This window comes from Tachypleus tridentatus, chromosome 1 (assembly GCF_004210375.1).
Source record: "Tachypleus tridentatus isolate NWPU-2018 chromosome 1, ASM421037v1, whole genome shotgun sequence".
NCBI lineage: Eukaryota > Metazoa > Arthropoda > Merostomata > Xiphosura > Limulidae > Tachypleus > Tachypleus tridentatus.
Window position 1 is genome coordinate 43,068,176 of NC_134825.1, and position 22,317 is coordinate 43,090,492.

Genomic DNA, 22,317 nt, shown 5'->3' on the forward strand with positions numbered 1-22,317 from the left:
TTCAAACAAAATGTAAAAGTTTTCAGATGAAGAAAAGTATTTTAAAGCTTAAATTGAGAATCACTTTGCACTCAGGAGTCAACACTCTTGACTCCATATATTCAAACAAATTTTTAATAAAAATATTTAATTAAAAATTATGATATCTTTTGTCTGCAAAAGAATTATACTGTTTGCAAAGAGCTTGAAACATTTCATGAAGATACACAAAATGTTAAAAGTTATTGTATGAAAACTCTGATGGCTCCTTTGGGGTAACACAGTCAGTGTAAACTACCAAGTCAGTAATTGATATGAGTATTTGCTTCTGTAACTATAACCTAAATTTTAAATATAATGCTAAAATTTCATTTTCAGTAACTTTATTTTTGCAATTTTATCTTCAGCCTGTTTCTCTCTGGGATGAAATAATACACGAGGAACATTAGTTAGGTATTATATTTATGTAACTCTTACCTCTACCTCCAGTCTATGCTTTTGTTCAGAATGGCGTAATGCAACGAGTTCTTTGTTTAGTTGTTCCATCTTCTCTTCCAGTATCATCTTCCTTTCTTTAAGATCTTCAGTGATTTTTCTCAGTTCTTCTAGTTTGGTAATCATAGCTGTAAGTTCATCAGAAGTAATGTCTGAACTGACAGCAGCAGTTCCCATTCTTCCAGAAACAGCTTTTCCACCACCACCACTCATGGTTCCTATTATCAAAAAATTCATTAAGCTTTCAAATTTCTACATAACTAAACAACTGATTTAGTTAATACAAATTTAATAACAAAAAAGCAGCTCATGGGAACTATACTTTAGTCCAATACTAATAATTCGATATATTTCACTACTTGAATATCACAAATATTACAATATATTTGTCATAATATCAGAGAAGATACTACAAATATCTTCTCTTTTTGATTATTAAGCTTTACTTTAATTCAGAATCATTTATTTAAATCTTTTATCACATTAAATAATTAAACAAACACTTAGTACATTAACCACAGAAATTGAGTATGACATTTTATTTTAGGTTACCCAAGTGTAGGGTTCTTAGTATTTCATTTTAGAATTGTGTTCACACTAACCTGATAAATCAATGAGTTCTCCTTTTAATGTCACTACTCTGTGTCTCTTCTTTCCTTGCAGACCAATACGAGTTGCCTGTTCTAAGTTGTTTGCAACGAGAGTATCACGTAAAGCATAATAGAAAGCAGGCAAAACTCGGGTGTCTTTCACTTCAATCAAATCAAAAAGTCTAGGAACATTTTCAGGACTAGGGAATACAAAATTTATTATAAATACTTAACAAATATGTCTAACAGCTCTTTGTACCTGTGAATACACAAAATATGTTTTAATACAGGGACTGAACACAGCCTTTGAGAACACTTGTTCATTTTTTATGCATCTCATGTACATTTTGTAAACATCCTCATGTAAACTTGTCCAGAATAATTTTACTGATAACATAATCTACTAAAGTAAAACAATAGTACATAAACTGTTAGACTACTACTATTTGTATTATCAATACTATCATAATCATTTCCTCCTCTTTCGCTGCCTTCATTCAACTACTGTCTAACACTGCATAATGAGAAACAATAAATAAAAGTGATCAAAATAAGTTCCAAAAAATAGAAATCATAAAATCTTTACTGGTTATTGAAAAACTAGCTGCAGTTCAAATGAACAGCTGGATAAGGGAGTATATTAGCTGGAAAATATACTAGTGAGAAGGAATGATTACTGCATTACTGTGGTTAGAAAATACTTAGAAACTAGTAGGTTGACAGAAATAAAAAAAAGTAATTCAGATGACTTTGTTTGTTGTGTAATTCCTTAAGTACCTGGTTTCTCAAATACAACAAAAAGACTGTGGAAAGAAATAGGAAAGGATGTATAAACTTCCAATGTAGGTAGGTTTATCTTTTTCAAGTGAAAAAAATAAGTTGAACAGAATCTGAAAAAAATAAATTAAATCAAATACTGTTAAGAAAGTAGTAGTTTGCAGTGCAGAATGTATGGACTGTAAAACCTCTACATAGATAAGATTGGTAGAAATGTTAGTACTCGAGTAGAAGAACACATAGATATACTCCATTACTTGTCTACCAGCATTTGAAAGATACAACACATTTTGGTGAAAATAAAATATTTGAAATTCTTTGTTGAGAAATTAGTATGAGTAAACATAAAATAAATGAAGTGATTTTAGTAAGGGATTAAAAACCTTTAAAAGATAAAATGCAAGGAGTACATTTATACTTATGCTAAGCTCAAGGTTATGTGTATGACATCACAAATTGAGTGTACTTTAATGCGATGGTTAGTTGTACTAAGTACTTGATACCATGTTAATAGTGGTGAAACATTATTGTTGAATAGTATTTTTTGTCTATCCCATTTTAGCTATTTTCTGAATATTTAAAACTGTAGTGTGCGTGATACCTCTAACATCTATATAAAAGTTTTGAGTGTTCTGGGAGCATTTAAGATACTCCTAGGATGTTAGTAAACAGGCTATGCCTAACTCTGTAAAGAATACAAAACTTTTACCTCATTCCAACAGTTTTATAATTTATTCAATTATGTTAATGTAGAAGGCTTAAACTTTTCCATACAGTCTCCGTACCATTTCAATCAATTTGACAAATGTGCATGTAAAAACATTTTACACTTACATTCAAAATTCATTTAAACAGCATCATCATTAATGTAGGTAAATAAACTTGGCTTCAGAACAGTTTACAGTTTAAAAGGTTTATAATATCTAATTTTTAATGTCTTAACTTCGAAAGTAAATACTTAAAAAAATTCTTAATCCTTATTTTTCTTGACATAAGGTAAAGCAAGGTAATATAAGGTAAACATATAATGTGCAAGCTCTTTCAATGAACCCTTTTACTTTGTACAACTTCAACAGCATCTACGTAATATACACACAAGCTATAAATAATGGCAAGATCAAATGTGTAATTTCAACATTCTAAATTCTCCATTTGCAGAGACATCTACACATTTTTCAAACACAAACCAGAAGCCCTATCCATCTGTTATTAACTTCCAAAACAGTTTTCAAAACCACAAGTTCTTACTTCATGTACTGTACACGTTTATACTAATAGAAAGAGTCTTTTTCTAGTTGGAGCTTGCAACTGTCCTTTTGAATTTGAACAGACATTAGTAAAGTAATTGTTGATCTAAGCAGTAATGGAATTTTTTACTCTTCAAAGCTTAGTTGAAAACCAATTAAATGGTATCAGCTTTGAGATATGCTATTTTAGTGACTGATATGTTTTTTGTGTTCTAAAATGCATTTTTAAAGGGCCTATTAATTTTTTAATTGGACAGTAAACATTACAAGAAATAAAACTATGCCTACTAAACTCAAACATTCAAATGTATAATAGTATGTAGGCTAACAACAATTTATAAGTAGAAGGAAGTGTTCAACTGATGGTGAAACATATATGTTTAAACAAAACACTTATCTGTCTTCTTTAGATATTATCTGTGTTAAACCACATACCACTTATACACATTTACAATGACAAAAGACAGCAGAAGACAGGATTGTATATGATAGTTGTGATGCCAGCCAGTAACAGAATTATCAACAGGCATTCACATAACCAGTTTGCACACATGGCTAAAATAATTAATTTGTACTTCAAAGATGCTAAAAAGGCATAACAGTGTACTATCAAAACCAAAGTTATTTTCATTCAACACTTAGTATTGGCAGCATAAACACTAATTTTGATATATAAAAATCCACAAAACTCAATAACTTAGCATTCTAACTTTTAATATAGTATGTATATCTTTACAAAATATGGCAGACTTTCAGCAAACATTACAACTCTTTTACATATGAAAAAACAGATTTTTAGTGCAGTATTTTTAATAACTAAAAAAGATTTGTCCATGAATATATCTAGTTTTATTACTAGTTCAAGTGCAAAGTGATTTTCATGTTAAAATTAAAAATACTTTTATTCATCTTGAAGTTGATTTGTATAATTTGTAAATCTTCTTAAAAACATCTCAAACTTTTTTCAGTAAAACTTTATATTTTATTTCTCTACCCCAACTCTATAAGGTCCAAATTTATCAACCTTGCAACCACCAAAACAAAATCAAAATAACTCTAAATTACTCTTTTTTTCTTTTTCAAGTGACTTCAAATTATAACAGAAAACTTTTTTTTATTTATCGTAAGTAGCTTTAAACTTTCAACAACATACATCTACATATACTTAAATTTTATTGTTTTATTGCCTTTTGAACTATGGTTAACTACTATTCATGCCCACTGCATATTGTCAATGACTTAAAGAACATGAGGCTCACATTATGCTATTAAATTAAATTGAAGGAGTGGTGAATAAATTACAGATACCTAGAGAAAAAATATCACATTCTGTTCACCTGAAGATGACTTAAGGTTTAAATGCTGTCCTCTGTTTTATTAGTAAAAGTGTTAATACCCCTAGCAGTCATCCTGAGATACAGGGAAAACTACTATTAGATTCTATTTAATGTATAAAAATTATGACACTGGGTCTCAAAATGTTTAAAAATTCAATGGCATTAACTAGAATATTTTTCATAAGGCACCATACACTACAAATATAATTGTTTACCAGATTTCAGGTTTTTTTTTATGCATATGAACTTGTTTCCAAACAGTTCTTATCCAACAATGAACATGTAGGGATAACTCAATAGAGGGAAAGGAGGAGATACATTGCTAATTCATTATTTGGTTGTAAAACTAGCCTTCATATGTAAAATAACTGTTGTTTAAGCAGTATTCTGTGAGGTTGTTGAAGTGGTCTGTTTTGAAATTGTCTTCAAGTTTTTCTGTTAGATGTAAGGCTTGTTCTACACATTTTGAGGTGAATGGAAATTTTACGTGAGAAGTAAAGTTACTAAAATGTCTTCTTGGTTTTGTTTGAAGTTTTTGATTCTATTTACAAAGTCTAGAGTGTAGTGTAGTTTTGCAACTTCTGAAGTTCTTATTCAGTTTCAAGTACTGCCAGTCTATCACCACAAAATGACAAGTGTATGACCACTACTTTAAAGGAGGATAGGAGGAATACCTACAACAATCAATTAGATACACACTTAGGCATAAGTTTACTTAAAACCAACAAATTAAATGACTACCAGTTAGTAAGCATCTTCTGATTTTAGTCAAATTCAATATATGTGCAGCAATAGAAATAAAGAAACAAAATTATACTCGTTCGAAGGAAAGCTGCATGAAAGATTACATTTCCTTATGTAAAGTTGCATTTACTCATGAATTTTATTTATTTAATCCATGCAATATATTCACTGTCATTGGTCATAACTAAAGGCATATATGAATGGCTCATGCATTCCCTATTGGGAAATTAACTAAAAAGACAAAATTTCCTCAAGCAAAGTCAAATTTCTCAGAAGTGTGTGAATATATTTTGAGCCTTGATACACATGTCAATAAACCTTTATTATAAAATCATTGTTGAAAGAGCTTCGATGAAAATTTTTGTCACACACATTCATTCATTACCCTAAATATTAATACTGGAGAAAGAATAAAAAAAAAAAATGTCAGAAGTATTTAAGGAAAAACTTCTAATGAATAAAGAATTAAAAAAAACTCACGTTTGGATCTTTTGCTTTGTGTAAGGAATCCATCTCTCCATCTAATTGGAAAATAAATTTAATCTTTTATTATAGAAAAAACGTTTATAGAAAAGACAGTTTCCTGGTGAAAGGAAAGATGATTGTATAATTTTACACATCTCTAACACTATGTTGGACTATACTAAATATCAATCATAATACATTGTATAATTTTACATACCACATCTGTAGCACTATGTTGGACTATACTAAATATCAGTATAATAAAGTAACTACCCAAACAAAAGTATTTCCCAATAACCTGCTATGTACAATCATTCAAAATTTTCCTGATAGTAAACATGCCAAAAACCACAGTGATAAGCTGTTTTTGAAAGACAAATAAACTGCTAAATTACTATTTTTCCAAGTCGGCTTTTTAATAAATAATTCTTTTTACTAAGAAACTTGTTTTAAAAAATGCTTACGAAATGACATTCATAAATCGTTTTTGCTAGTATACTTATCCATTTAGTAATTTACAAAAATAATGTTTTTAATTATTGTCTTGGAGCTTAACTTTAATTTCATTAATGCTTTGTTTTTTTATTAACTTCGAATCTGATTGTTTGTTTTTCAAATTTCATGTAAGACAATACAAAGATTACCTGCACTAGCCGTCCCTAATTTAGCAGTGTCAGACAAGAGAAAAAGCAGCTAGTCTTCACTGCCAACTCTTGGGCTACTCTTTTACCAGCAAATAGCAGGACTGAATGTTACATTATAATGCCTTCAAGATATAAACCAGTGACCCTCAGGTTACAAGTTGAACACCATAAATACTTAGCCATGCCAGGCCAGATTTTGTAATATAAAAGCAGATGGGCAAAGCCTCTCAAAGCCTCCCTGTGTTCACAGTTCTGATTCTCCATCTGATTTAATTTTTACCTTTGGTGAAAAGAAGAAATCAGTGATATCATGCTCAAATACTGACCAACATTTCTAAGGTCCTTATATACACACTGGGACTGTGTGTATGGTTATACTAGATATTACCTAAATCTATATCATGCATCATATTTATACTTAAAATAGTGTAAACTTTATTAAAATATAAAGTGTGCATAATCATACATAATTCTTTTTGAGCAGCCAAGAATAATCTAGTTTTATTAGTTTACTAATAAATGTTTGTCTTTTAAGTTTATGGAATAAACGTTCTGCATTTTTTTTCAGAGAGAGCACTTAAAAATGATAAAGAATTTTACTTTGTCAAGAGCTATGAAGGTTGCAACTCCAATATTATTTTTCTTCAAAAACTCAACACATTTCTGAGCAGTAGTAAGAGAGTCAGTGACAATGTTATCTAATGGTCCACAAGCTGTAGAGATAGCAACATCATATTTTTCATTGATTCCACCTAGGTCACCCTGTTAGGAATGAAAAGAAAATTATTGCTATTGTCAGAAGTAACATATATAGCTAATATGCAACATTCACATCCATATTCTGTAATAAACATTTATAATTCATGAGTGCATTTCATAAAGTATTCTACATCCATAAATGTATGAAACATTTTAAACTACTGATCCTCAAAATAATATAAAACTTTATTCAAAGTTGCTGTAGTGATATAATAAAATCCTGCATCAAGATAAAAAAAAAAGCATTTTTTACAATCTGTTTATGAAGTTTTCAATAACTGGTATCCAATGTACATTCAACAAAAGTAAGGAATATGGTGGAACCACAGGACAAATTTAACACAGTACTTTTTCAGATACTACATTAAAAAACATCATTACAACAGGTAACATAACTGAAAAATAACAAAAACAATTTGTTGAAAACTCACCGATAAATTATTACCATAGTTACAGAAAAAACATGCATTATTTTTAAAGTCAAAAGGTGAAAAGAACTAATTCAGAGTTGTTATTAGATTAAGATTGTTGAATATCAACTATAAGTAACTGAAAAATAAAAAAAATAATTATAAAGCAAAAGAGAATTACAGAATAAAAATGTACTAAGGTTAAGCACACTTTATAATGATAATGTTCCACCCTGCATGCTGCCTTTGGAATTATGGTTTCAATTTTTAATCAAGTTAAATCAGATTACCACAATTACAAACAATTGGCCAAATCTAAAACTTCCATGGTAACAAATTTTTGTGAAAAATGGTAAGAACAATCTTATACCACATAATAATAAGAAAAAAAAAGTTCTCCTCAGATACCACGAGTGTGGATAAGTTACCAAGTGAAAATTTAAGAGACGAAAGGCAGAAAAGTCTACAATAGGAAATGGATCAACCTACTTGACAGGTATTTCATCAAATGAAGCTAATTAAATTACACTTTCTTTTGGCCATCCTTTTCATAAACATACCTACTAAGTTGAAGACATAGCTGGCACTTTATGAACTTTTACAATGTATTTCTGTATCAACTTAAAAATCCTTACTTATTATTTTGTAAAAAATATGTCATATATTCAGTTTGAATGTAATATTTCTCTTATGTAATCATAACTTTTATTGCACAGGACATCACATGTTTAATACCTCCTTAGTCAAGATATAAAACCTTTCAAATTACTGTGTATTCTAGAGTTTCCAGTTTGCATGAGAGTTGCTGAAGCAGTCATTTCAATTTCTCTATTTTTGGTGAATACAAAATGCAAGTACACTAAATCAAATTAAATAGAATTTCTTACAGGGAAGATACCACATGATGTCCAGGACTAGAAAACAGTCTTCTTAGTTTGTGAATTAGATTTATCTCAGAATCACTGGTATGGGAATTAACACTTTTGCTATTAAAGCAGAAAACAACATCTTCTTAGGTCATCTTCACGTTAACAAAGAGTTTGCAACTGACCATCACTGGAGACGTGTCTTAGGGAAAAGAGTATAAATGGGCACAGGATTGTAGGAAGCATTGCAGTTAGATATTAGGTTATTAATTAGTGAAGGTATAAAGATGTTCCTCTGTACTGGTTTTAGTTGTTGTATAAGTAGGGCTTCTTTGATTTTGCATTTGTTTATATTTGTTTCCCTTCTTAGCATCTGGGTGTTTTCCATGGTTATGTTGTGTTTATTTGATTTACAGTGTTCAAAAATGCGTAAGATGTTGTTGTTGTTGTTTTTTGTGTTCTTTCAATCTGGTTTCCATTTTTCTGCTGGTTTCTCCAACATAGAAGTCATGATAGCTGTTGCATTGTGTTTTATAAACAATGTTGGTGGTGTGTTTGTCAGAGTAGTTTTTACATAGTATGGACTTTAGTTTTGTACCTGGTTTTTGAATAAATTCGGTGTTTACTGGAATGTCACTGTTTGTTATAAGTTTTTTAAAAATGTTGGTTATTTATTTGCTGATGCCAGGAACATATGGTATGCAACAGTGTCAGGTTTTGTAATTTGTTATTATTGATAATAAATCCCAAGATACAAGTAGAGAAATGAATATAAATTCAAAATCAAAGAAGCCCTACTGATACAACAACTAAAACCAAAATTAAACCAATACAAAGGAACACTTATACTTATCAATAACCTAAAATCTAACTGCAATTCCCCCTACAATCCTGTACCAATTTATACTTTCATCCCTAAGACATGTGCCCAGCAACAGTCAGTTGCAAACTCTCTCTTTGTTAACCTGAAGATGACCTTAGAAGGTCAAAATGTTGTTCTCTGCTTTATTAGTAAAAGTGTTAATACCCATACTAGCCATCCTGAGATACATTTTTGCTTCAAGCAAGTTTGTCATCATCACAGATTACTTCACCAGGGACTGCCATACTCTAACATTTGATTTACAATTAGCAAAGATCTGTGTAGGAAGTGTGTTCATGTGCTTCACTTTTATATGTATATATAAAGCCAGGTGTGCCCTGTTGTATTAATTTTTGAGCCTCTTAAAACTTAAGACTAGCGTGAACTTTACACCTTTTACATTAATATAATAAAGTTTAAAGTGTGGCATTTCGTAGTATTTCATTTTAACTTTGAATCTGATATTAATGGTTTGAACATTATTTTTGTTACATTTATAAAAGTAACAGCAGCATAGATTTAACTTTAAGTGAACATGGATTTGGTTTATTTTAAAACATTTACAGGAATAAAGCATAGTTATTGCTTTTTTACTTTAACAGCTTTAATTGTTGGACTCTTACTTAACTTTCTTGCTAAAAGTTCAATCAACTGACCTTTAGTTTTCATACTATAACTTCTATAATGTTTTGTGTATTTTCATGAAAAATCTCAAAGTTTTAGTAAACATTAGGTATTTTACAGACAAAGAAATCAGAACTTTTAATGAAGCATTTTCACAAAAATTTATCTATAAAAATATGGAATCAATGTATTGAATTATTGCAGTATAAAATGTAGTGCAATGTTTATTTGCATAATCTTTAAAACTTTCTAAATAAAGTTTGAACATTTTTGTTCAGTAAAATTCCGTATTTTATCTGTTATTTTCTCTACTATAAATCTGTATGAGGCTGGTCAATTTGATCAACTTTGTTACCATTAAAAATCAAAATAAGTCTACCATTGTTTTTTTATTTCTAGAATGATTTCAAATTATAACAATAAACTATGTTTTATCTTAAATAGGTTTAAACTCCTAATATTATACATCTGTTTATATTTATATTTCAAATGTATTATTGCCCTTTTCACCATGTTTAAGTAATATTCACACTGTATAAGTAGTAAAACACTTCTCTATTTTACTTAATTTTACCTTATATAACTTAAAAAGTTTCCAGTTTTTACAACTTAGGTACTTTTAAAATAATGACTACACATGAAAACAGAAATATAGTACTTATCTAGATCTTTTTTTTTTTGCTGTCAACCATCAATGACAATAATGGTACTACTGCATTAAGTCATTTTTTTTACTTATTCAATAAAACCAAACAACACAATATAATAAAAGGCAAAAACAAAAAATCACATAATTATCATATCTTTTCAGGTTTTCTAACTGTGTGACAAGAGCCATTAAAAGTTCAGTTAAGCTCATTTATGTGTTCCCCCAAAAGAATAAAACAAAAACTGGAGGCAAAACAGTAAATTCTCTGTATAGAAAACAACTGGTGTCATGTCATTTGTTAGCTTAAAACTTTGGCTTCATATTGGTTATAAATAATCAGAAGTAACTACTGGCAATTTCTGAGAGAGAGAATGTGACAGGTGGCCATGGCAAGTGAAGTCTGATTTTCTATTTGATAGCTCAGTAATCAAATATGACCAAAGGCTATAAAAATTATGCTTTGCATGAGTGATAACAAATTATACCAAGTAATTTGCATTAAATTTCATACTTCTTGGGCAGGTGGTAAATAAGTTAAAGAAAGGATACCTACGGAGCAAATGTCATAATTCTCATACTTGGAGAAATTCAAGATTTTTTTTAATAGAGCCTTATAAAATTAAGAATGTAAAACTTATATAATAATAAAATAGGGGTTATTAGCTAGATTTTTATGCCTAGTATATTCATATAACATGGTAAAAAAGTAGTTTAACTGAATTTTGAAAATAACTCAATACAACCGTGGGGCATGTGCAGAAAAGGATACCTGCAGCAAGAAGATTAACAATAATTATGGGATTTCAATTTTAGTTTCATATGTAGTTTTTGCTGAATTTAGAAGGGGGGATACATTAAACATGCATAAATTCTAAATAAAGGTTTATCACCACTCTTATCAGTTTAACACAACCAACACAAACACATTTGCCCTTATTTGTATTTTGTACTGGGTTTGTGCGATTGTAAATAAAATTATCTCAAACACTTTGGCTCTTATTTTTTTCTCTTTCTTTTTTTTAACAACTTTGGTTATGGATCAGAAAGATAGTTATACTCTGTGGTCAATCAGTTTAGGAGCTTAAACTTTCTACTTTGTGAGAAAACTTCATAAACTATGTATTCACTTTGCAGGTGAGGGTTTCTGTCCTAAATGCTCTGATATGCAAGTTTTTCCATTTCCTTGAAGAACACCAGACTTCCCTTCTTTCAAACAGTGTTATTTAGTTCAATATAGTGCTTAATAATCTCTCTTCTCAGGGAGAGCTGTGACATTCCATTTTACAATGAATGGAAATTCACTGTGGACCAGCTATGTAAAAACTAAACATTTCACCATGCCTGGGAGCTGCCAAGACATACTATAGCAACAGCGTATGTAATTTGTTAATATAAAGTTGTATTACTGTTCTTAAAAAGAAATGATAAAACAATATATTTAAATAAAAACATTGTTCATAATCAGGATCATCAGTTTTAATAAAACTGTCAATGCAGTGGGACATTATAACTATCAGAAATAAGTCAAAAGTGCTTTTAAGGGTGTTGATACTGATTAATACTCCAAACAATATGGTGCAAAGACAAAGTTTGAAAAATATTTAGTTCATGTTTTTAAAAGATTTCAAAAAAGTACTTTTTTTTATTATTACTTTATGGTCTGCCTCATTTTACATTTTTACAATATTTCAAGTAAAATTTGGTGTCTTTAATAAAGTTCTCATTTGGGATGCTTTACTTTATACGTATTAACCTAAATTGCAAAATGCAAGTTATATCTTCAGTACTTCTGAATAAATGTTTCATACTGTTTACATTACTTCATTAACTAATAACTCCTTTAAAAATAAATTTTATTCCATTACGTAATAATAGCAAAATGACTGCTAGACAGCACAACATTTTTAATAATTTCAGTCTTTAATAATTTTATCCTAAGTTACACATTTAGAATTTAGAAAGACTGTTTATAATGGTTATGATATTTTAGTCACTAGTCAGATAATTCATATTCATGTTCACAAGTTTTAACAGTGAAGAATGTTTTAGGTTTTAAATACTGTTATGCAAGCTACTGAAGTAATAGTCAAGTCAATATAACTGAATATTAAAGCATCTCTTGCACCCTTGTTTTTTTACCTGGAACGTTTAACTAAAATATTTTATGTCAAAAAGGGATACCAATTGGAGAAAACAGACTAGGTGTTAGAATAAAAACTCAATTTTATTTACTAAAAGGACTCTACTTAGAAAACTGTGACATGTATATATGTTTGGTGAAACCGCTTTGAAAAAATGTTAAGATTATTTCAGCTCTACAGTATGTGTTAATGATTCAATAATGTTTCTTTATAAGAACGGAGAACAAAAGAGTGTACTAATAGGAAATAAAACGTAATTGCAGGTTGTTGCATTCTATAAACCCAAGAAACTGCTAATAATACTAACTAATACATAATCCAGTCACTTAAATGTCATAAGAAACAACAAGCAATTACCCTTACCAGTCTACCAAATATTCCTGGCAAAATGCCTCTCTCTTTTTCTTGCATCAGAGCCTGTAACACTCTTCCTTTGCTTTTGGATGCCTGCATGGCACTTTTACTTTCTTCAACCTTCATCCTCTTTAACTTGTACTGTAAAACATTTACTTATATGCATGTTTTTTACACAGTATTAAATTACATAAATATTAATACCCAGAAAAGTAAGTATAATATCCTTGATACTTTTAAAAGTTTTAAAACACACACAATAATATATATTACTATACAGTCCTTGCTGTTAAACATTATTTTCTGTTGCACTTTAAACATCAAAAAAGATATTTGTTTTTTATTTCACTATATCTCTGAAAATTAACTCTGTTATCTTTCTAAGTGATATTAAATATAATAAACTACTAAAATACAATGGGAGAACACCAATACTTTCCTACACTGAAAATGTATTTCCGATAGCTTCTTACCTCTTTTAACAGAAAAGCTTTTCTCTATTTGTACTTCCCACTATTTGTTCAATTTTTCACTTTTCACTATCTTTGATACTCCCACCTACCCTCATGTGAGGCAGCTACATAATAGCATGCAACAACCCTCCACCAACAAGAATAGCAACATAACATCTAGTACAACTAACTATCTCTATGCACCTTAAATCAACTTCACTTTGAGACTGAGCATCATCAAAAGAAAAACACTAAGTGAGAGGAAAGAATCTATTGGAAATACATTTTTTGTGTAGGAAAATGTTAACTTCAAATACAATATCATAACTTCACTTACATAACAAATAGAATCCCACACTGACCTAGTGGAGGGACTGGGGTAACATTACCAAGATAAGTATGCATCAGAAAGTGCTTGAAGGGTATGTGAATAAATACATAAAAAACACTAATAGGAGTATGCACCACTTCTGAGCAAGATATACCCTTTGTCCATGAAATTGATGTATCGGACTGAATAACGAGACAAATCCAATAAATTAAATGAGGAAACCCCAAGTGTAAAGTAGCTAAGTGCATGCAATAGACCACAATAGGGAGTTATACCTCAACCAACACCAACTTAACCATGATATAAATATCTGACTCATGGTAAGAAAAGGTTATCTATTGCTCACCTCAGACACAGGAACTGGAAGTGTTCTGTTCCAAGGACCCACATCATCATGTTTGCATGTCCAACACAATCAATATTGGTAATCCTGGGAACCAACATCCAGTCAAGAACCAAGCAGCATTGAGAATGAATGCACTAGAATGAGGTTATCTGAGGAGAGTGAGAGAAAGGGGAAGAAGATGTGTCAGTAGGAATCAATGCAGAAATGGAAATAATCACCCTAGCAAAAGTGTAGCCACCAAGAGGACTTAATGTAGAGTGGCTTGTATAGTAGCAAAAACACAAGGAAAAGAACAAGTAGGAGGCAAGTTCCCAACAACCCTGACTAAGGGCATCAACAGCTACAGCCAAAGAATGAGAAATAAGAGCACAAACCATGGGAAGTTTAGAATTCACGTAAGTGACAAATGCATCCAGTTCCAGAGTACCCCACTGTGAACACAACCAACCAAACATCTGAAGACTGAGGTGCCACTCCATAGGGAGAATCTTGTTGTGACACAATAAATGATACAATACCAGATTTAGGGCATCTGATATATGACTTGCCATCACACAAATGTGATAATTATGGGCCAAAAAAAACAGGAAGATTAAACTGTGGAAATACAGAGACCTCAATGAGTCCACTCTTACCAATTGATGTACGAGATGATCGTGTTGTCACAATAAACCATAACTGACAAGTTTCAAAGAAACAGAAGGAAAACAAACCCCAATGAGTTGCTTGCTGTTCATCTCCTTCCTTCACTGCATTCGAACTTCTAGAGGTTGAATCAAGACACCACAGAGGATGTTATTCCTTATCCTCATCTCAAAGTACACCTTTTCACAAAATGTTTTTCTTTCAGGTTGGGTAGATATTAGAACATGCATTAGATTTAGGGGTGTCCAAGGATCTCAAATGAGGTCCCACTGATCTTGTAAAATCCACAGAAAAAGTCACATATGAGGTCAACCACGAAGAATGTTTGTGTTTTCTTATAAGAAAGCAGAACCCCTGATTTTAATGTTGTAAATCTGTGGACATACCGCTGTACTAGCAGGAGGCCCAAGAAGAATGAGAGCCTCCAGAAAAACTCACATCAATAAAACAGAGAACCTCTCACACAGATGGAGAAGGAGAGAAGGAAATGGTCTAAAATAGATGCTCCATAATTCACAAAAGGAGAGACTTGAGTTTGGATGAGAAAAAAATTCAAAAATACCCTAAGGTATCAAGTGGAAGAGAGAAAAAAAACTTTTCCACTTTGACCTTTAATCAGCCAACTTAATCATGCAGCTTCTCAAACAAGAAACAAAGTGATGGAAAGAAATGGCATGTAAAAGAATTAGAAGCAACCAGTCATCCACGTAAGAGAATGAAACAAAGTCCACTGGAATAGAGACACTGGGCAAAGGCCTTGACTACCCAACAAAAAAGATAAGGAGTTGAAGCTCGCACAAATGGAAAATCCCATAACTGATAGATACAGTTCCAATAGGCAAAACAATGAAGATGTCAGGATGTTGAGGAGATGGGAATATGGATGTAAGCATCTGAAATATCTACCTTCATTATCCACAAATCATAAGTGAAAATACATCAAAGAGATAAATGTAACTCCGTGTTGAATTGAGGAGGGTTGAGGAAGCAGTTCAAAGGAGAAAGATTGATGATGGAAAACCAGCTAATCCCCACTCTTTTCAAGGACAACAAACAAAAAGGAATAGAAATCAGGCTGAAAAGAATCTATTTGTACTCCAGCAACCTTGTAAAGAAGGTCAAAGAACTGCTTCTGAGGAAGGGGAGGAAATGGGATGAGGGAATGGCAGAAGAATAGAAGAAAACAAAGAATGAGCCCTTCAGAGAGAATCCACAGGTCTGTGATGAAAGTTTCTCACACAGGACAAAATGCAAAAGCCTAGCCTTTACTGGAGCTGTACCCACCACATAGTCCCTGTGACTGCCCGAGGTGTTAAAGTTGTTATTCAAAAACAGATGGTTGACTTTGAACACCCATGAAGCAAGAATTAGTAGAGAAGAAAGATGAGACATGGAAAAAGACTCAGGAAGAAGTTAAGATAAACATGAGGTCATTAAGAAAAGGTAAGGATGTAAATGGAAAAACTTGGCTCTGGACAAAAATGAGTCAGGAATGTTCCTAAAGGCATACTGCATTATAAAAATAGCCATACATAAATCCTGTTAGGAAGTTGGTGTAAATGGACACAAACCCAAAATATCTCAATAACAGAGGAGCCATGTTTGGAAAGAAAAGGTGAAAGAAGACAATCGTGCTAGTGGATAACATTAGGGCACCAGTCTTCACCTATAACTCCTCAGAGGAATGATGAAGGGTTTCAAACAAAAGAAGTAGATACAAGAAAATGTTACCAAAGTGCTGGGATCAAAACCCCACTTGTTTTTTTTAATTTCTAATCAATATTTGTTATTTAATTTAGTTATTTACATTTGGACTCTGAATAGTTCACCTGCAAGGTGATCTTCACCTTGAGTACAACAATACCATTTATTACATTACAGTTCTCACATTTTATTATCTCTAGAACCTCCAAAATGTATATCAAAAGTTTTTTAAGGTAAATATTTATATTTTATTCTCCATTTTCTCTTATATATCACTAACTTTAACTATTATCATCAATGTAAGGAACAATAAAATATGTAAAATTAAGAAATGGAAATATGCACATTAAAATACCTTCTTTGGGTAACGTGAAATTCCACGTCTTTATATTTCACTAATAAGTTATTATGAATGTTTTATTTTCTCCTTTCCTGTTCTTTAACTTTTATTATTTATTTCCACACACAACAGGTGTTCACAGGGAACATAACATTAACGTCAGCATAGACAGTTTAGCATGCAGTAAAATTTTGTTTGCACTCATAACTTTGTGAACAATTAACAAGTAACAGCACAGAATGAAGTGATGAAATCCTTAAACCTTTCAAATATGAACTGTATTAAAACACAAATACATATTTAACTAAAATACAGTGTTCAGAAAGTCACTGTGCACTTACATATTTATTAACAGACAAAACTGCACAGTGACTTTCCGAACACCCTATATAAAAGTAAATCCTAAATACAATTTCACCATCTATGAAACTAATAAGTATAAGGTGAAAAAAAACACCAATCACTATGGAAAACAATGTTGAACAATATAAATAGGAATTTTATGCCTACGTAATCCATATTAGCTTCATGAAAAGTATGATTGTTTAGAGGAAATATTCTGCAAAATCTGCCCTTTCTATTGGTTACAAACATGCTGGTTTAAAAATGTTGCTTACTGACACAGCTTTTACTCTGCATGTGGGCATGGCTTATCCTAACCAGAAAAATTTTTACAATGGCTTGCTCTGGGACAAAAGTTCTTGGAATGTATTCAAGTTACTCATAAACAAGCTAAATAAGAGTGTACTTTGATTGTCTTAATGGAAACACCCAAATTATGCATACAGTTTCTTTTATACCATCTCTTAAAGTTGATAATTGTAACGATGATGGCACCTGTACAAGAACATGCTGTTTTATTAACTTTGAATTATAATGTACTTGATAACAATAATTTCATTTAACTATACTGAGAGTAAAATGGTTTAATTAAATTTTGAATGTAATGCAGTAACATGTGCAGAAAAGAGTTTAATAATGTCATCATTGTGATATGGTTTGAAAAGGAGAGAAATCAAAGGAAACAGGAGGCACAGACAAAATGTAACAAACCTGGTCATCAACTAAAAAAAAGAAGGAGGTGTGTATGGATCCACTGGAGCAAAAAGTTACTGTGTGACATAGGTTTGGTTTGATTTGGATTTTGCACAAAGCTTCTCGAGGGCTATCTGCACTAGCCATCCCTAATTTAGCAGTGTAAGACTAGAGGGAAGACAGCTAGTCATCACCACCCACCACCAATTCTTGGGATACTCTTTTTATCAACAAATATTGGAATTGACCATCACGTTATAATATTCCCACAGCTGAAAGGGCGAGCATGTTTGGTGTGACAGGGATTCAAACCCGCACCCCTCGAATTATGAGTCGGGTGCTTTAATCACCTGGCCATGCCAAGCCCTGTGACATAGGATTGGGAGGAAACAAGCTGTTGAAATAACTGTCCTCTTGTTTAGTACCCCTGAACAAAGCAGGACATCGTAATCTTCAGGCAAATCTGAAATCTGTATGAAAGTGTCCAACTGCCAAAGCTGTAACATCTTCCACTGATAACTTGGACCCAAAGCCATTATAGATAAAATAACTGGTTAACTGCTATAGGAGTAGCAGTAATAACCTTAAACTATGAATTCATGATAACTATGAAATAAAATAAATTCATACAGGGAGCTCAAGAATAAATTAAAGACATCTAATATTAATGTGTACAAAAAACGTTGTTGTTTGTTGTGTTTTTTTTAAACACCTAAGGTCTCCAAAACAAGACAAACTGATGGAAATTCTGCAAGTAAAGGTCTAATATAAAACATTTAAATATCATGAGGGCTAATCAAGAACTGAAGTTGAGCTAAGCTGCAGAGAAGGAACCAGCTGTGTTAAGAGTTGTATCACACTCCTGTTGGTGGACATTTGTTGCATACTATCATGTAAAAACTAAGTGGGATATCAAGGTCAGTGGCAAGCAAAAATTTGCACATATAGAATACTGTACATATCATAAAAAGCTGTCAAGTAAGTGGAAGGAAGGTATTGTATTGAAAGTGTGTTTTCATATTTCCAACTGTAAACACCAAGTTAAATATTTCGGATTAATATTTTTGAGCCCCCAGTTAATTACATATTCCTAAGATGCTCACGTCCTGAGAAATTATTCTAATTTTAAAAAGTCCATTAATCGGAGTACCTCTGCTGACATTCTTGCCTCTTCAGCCATTACATGATGGAGCTCTGTTTCAACTGCATGAAGAGCTTTCTCACATGCTGGAATTCTACTTTCCAGTTCTTTAAGAGAACTATAAGAGAAGAGTAGAAAACATGAAAGATTACATCCCACATTTAATTGGTCAAACACAACAAACAAGTTTCAAAATGCATATTTATCTGAACACTTGTAAGATGTATATAATGAATTTCATTTCATTCACAATGCAATTTTGTCTTAAGTGCAAATCTTATCTATACTTTTTGTTTTACAGAAAAAAGCATTTTCAATCAAGATAGATAAAGGAAAACTGATGCTAATACTTTATGACAGATGAGACTAAGGTTTCTGACATCTAATTTGAAGAATTTAACTAAGAACAAATGTTGAGTTTAATGGTTACCTAGTTTCCAACATGGAGGGAGACTACTTCCAGTAAACTAGTTATGTGTCACAAAAGGAGTAAAAGTCAATGATGTCTAAATATTCTAATTAATCTGTATGCATAGATTCAATGGTTAATGTCTGAGTTATCTAGCTAGCTAACAAGTTCTATGATTAATAACTGAGTAAAGTTTCATGATATTTATCTACATGGAATCAAAAGGTTAAGTATTTTGAAAAATCTAAAGGTTAACATATTTGAGTAAATTAGATTAAAAAACAAAAGAGTTACCTGTCAGGTAAGGGTCTTATAGTTACAGTTTCAGTGTAAATTAATGGTTTAGTTTAATATATGTCAGACAGTATTTCATGGATTAATGCTTAAGTATTAAATCTAAAGTTAAGAGATTTAGTTAACTGGGCTAAATGGTCTTATCAGAGAATTCTAAGATTTGGGTACAGCAATCCCTAATTTAAAACTGCTGACAAGGATAAATGCAACCAGTCAGCAGCACCTACCACTAATGCTGGTATTCAAGTTAAATAATTATTAGTTAATCAATTAAGGTAGTTTTCACAGAAGGCCTTAATGGTTGAATCTTGAGTAATTTGCATTCAAAGAACATATAATCTGAGGGGAATACAAAGAAAACTGGAATATTGTGTACTATTTGCATCAAAATCATTGTACCTCTGTCTTTCTTTTAATAACTTTATTGTTTTCTCCCGGTTTTTGGTAATTTCTTGTAGTTTTGTTTTCTCTGTCTTTTCAGTACTAAGATACAGGTCAAGTTCTGCCTGGGCAATGTCCATCTATAGATAAAAAAGTTCACACATTCTCCTAAATAATTTTCATATATTGTATTTTTTAAGGTGATAAATGTGACTTTTAATGTATAAAATCTTAACAAACAAAGTATTTTAGTAACACTAGCCAATTTTGGAGACTAAGCTACTGCTTTTGAACTAAATGAATTTGAAATTCTGAACTTCAAATACGTAATGTAAAGCAATAAAAATATTACCTCGTAATATCCTCATAAGGTTAGGAACTTCAAACACTATACTTCAAATACTAAAAACTAAGGCAATAAAATTACCCACAAATTTCCTCATAAAGTTAGGATCTTCCAATCTGCATTTAAAATGCTTAAAGTTCACCAATAAAATCTGTTTGTTTTTTTAATTTTATACAAAGATACATGAAGGCTATCTGCTAATTTAGTAGTGTAAGACCAGAGGAAAAGCAGCTAGTCATCACCACTCACCACCAACTATTGGGCTACTCTTTACCAGTAAATAATGGGACTGATTGTCACATTATAACACACTCATAGCTAAAAGAGCAAGCAAGTTTGTTGCCAATAAAATTACTTAGTAACATCCTAATAAGTTTAGAAATTTAAAATCCTGTATTTCAAATCCCTTAATTTTGGGTAAGAAAAACTAATTTCTTCACAAGGTTCTGTTTGGTGAAACTTTTAAATCTCATAAGTATAAATGTAACTAATGGGAAAGCAACAAAATTAATTTGGTTAAAAAAGAATGAAATCCAAGTAAAACAATTCAATTTTCTATCTACCAAATTTTGTAGACCAGTCTATTCAACTCTTGTGATTATGATAACACTTCCAATGTCTTTTGCAATTATATAATTTACTTATAATATTATATCAAAGATCTTTTTCACAGTATACTCTCAAAATATTTATAAAATTTACAAACAAGTTACCTTTGATTTGGTTTCATTTACTGCTTTTTGAAGTTCCATAAGTTCTGTCTCAAATTTTTCTTTTTCTTCCTGAAGTCCTTGGGTCTCTTTGTTCAGACTGGCCATGATCTGATGACAAAATATGTTATTTCAAAATTTACAGTAATTTAAAATTTCTGTATTTAATAATACGACAATAAGTTGAAAACCCACACACACACACACACACAAACGAATAAATAACTTAAGGGCTAAATTTACACAATACTTTGCAGATAAAACACCACTTTTGTGTTATAGCATTGTATACTTATCTAACATAAATCACATTATAATTTATGATACATCAATAATCTTTTAAGTTACAAAAGTCTATGTTACATAAAATGCTTGGGTTTTAAATGTTGCAATAATTACTTATTGCTAAAAAAGCTGTAATTACAAAACTTCAGTTTTCAAATATTTGTTTGAGAAAGTTGTTTGCAATGACACTTGCATTATTAAAAGTATTGGAACAGTACAAGAAAATATGCAAGTACAATAATTTATTATCCTTTATTAAGTTTCTTATAGGGTGTTGATCCACTTTTGCAACAATCACAGCTTGGAACCTATCACTAATGCTCTGTACCTAATTTTGGTAAATATCTAGAGTAATATTCCATAATCACTCCTTAAGAGCAAGTATCAGTTCATTAGTGGATTGTGGTCTGTTAACTCTAGTTTTCAAGTGGCATTCCAGATAGATTCAACTGCATTTCAGTCAAGGTTCTGTGATAACCCCTACAGCTTTTCAATGTCTCTTCACATAAATTCCTTTAAACACACAAATCAACATAGCAAGGTATTTTGTCATGTTATTAGACATCAGGACCTTCACTGTAATGTTACACCAAAAATAATAGTGCAGCATTGTCCAAAAGTCAATAAAGGATGTGACATTTATCATTCCCTTCACTTAAGATCAGTTGTTTTTATTAAATTCCCAGTAGCATATTCCTTGTGATTCATTCATTTTCACAAACATTAATATACCAAATAACACTGGGCTTAGCAGGCATCCTTTTCTCATTCTTTGTGAAGTTCAAAACTGTCCCCACTGTCCTATTGGCGAAATAATAACATTTCTTGTTTCCTTACATTCCTTCTCTAATCCTTATTTTCCAAATCTTTTCATACAGATTCTTCCTGTTGACCTTATCAAAAACTCCTCTAAGGTCAATAAAACATGCATATAATCTTTCTCTTGTTCTTCTTA

The 22,317-nt window shown here is 31.2% G+C and overlaps 1 protein-coding gene across 2 annotated transcripts in view; it reads right to left on the reverse strand.

Moving 5' to 3' along the window:
• Positions 1-22,317, reverse strand: part of glu (structural maintenance of chromosomes 4-like protein gluon) — an 82,273-nt gene that overhangs the window by 28,707 nt on the left and 31,249 nt on the right. For both annotated transcript variants that reach the window (XR_013026377.1, XM_076494581.1), the window contains exons 11-18: positions 21,081-21,188; positions 20,040-20,161; positions 18,947-19,055; positions 12,953-13,084; positions 6,879-7,040; positions 5,650-5,690; positions 1,077-1,264; positions 457-692 (exon numbers count right to left, since the gene is read on the reverse strand). Coding sequence is in view for 1 of the 2 variants with exons in the window: in XM_076494581.1 (XP_076350696.1) it covers positions 457-692; positions 1,077-1,264; positions 5,650-5,690; positions 6,879-7,040; positions 12,953-13,084; positions 18,947-19,055; positions 20,040-20,161; positions 21,081-21,188 (1,098 nt within the window). In the remaining variant the exon portion in view is untranslated. The remainder of the gene's footprint in view (positions 1-456; positions 693-1,076; positions 1,265-5,649; positions 5,691-6,878; positions 7,041-12,952; positions 13,085-18,946; positions 19,056-20,039; positions 20,162-21,080; positions 21,189-22,317) is intronic.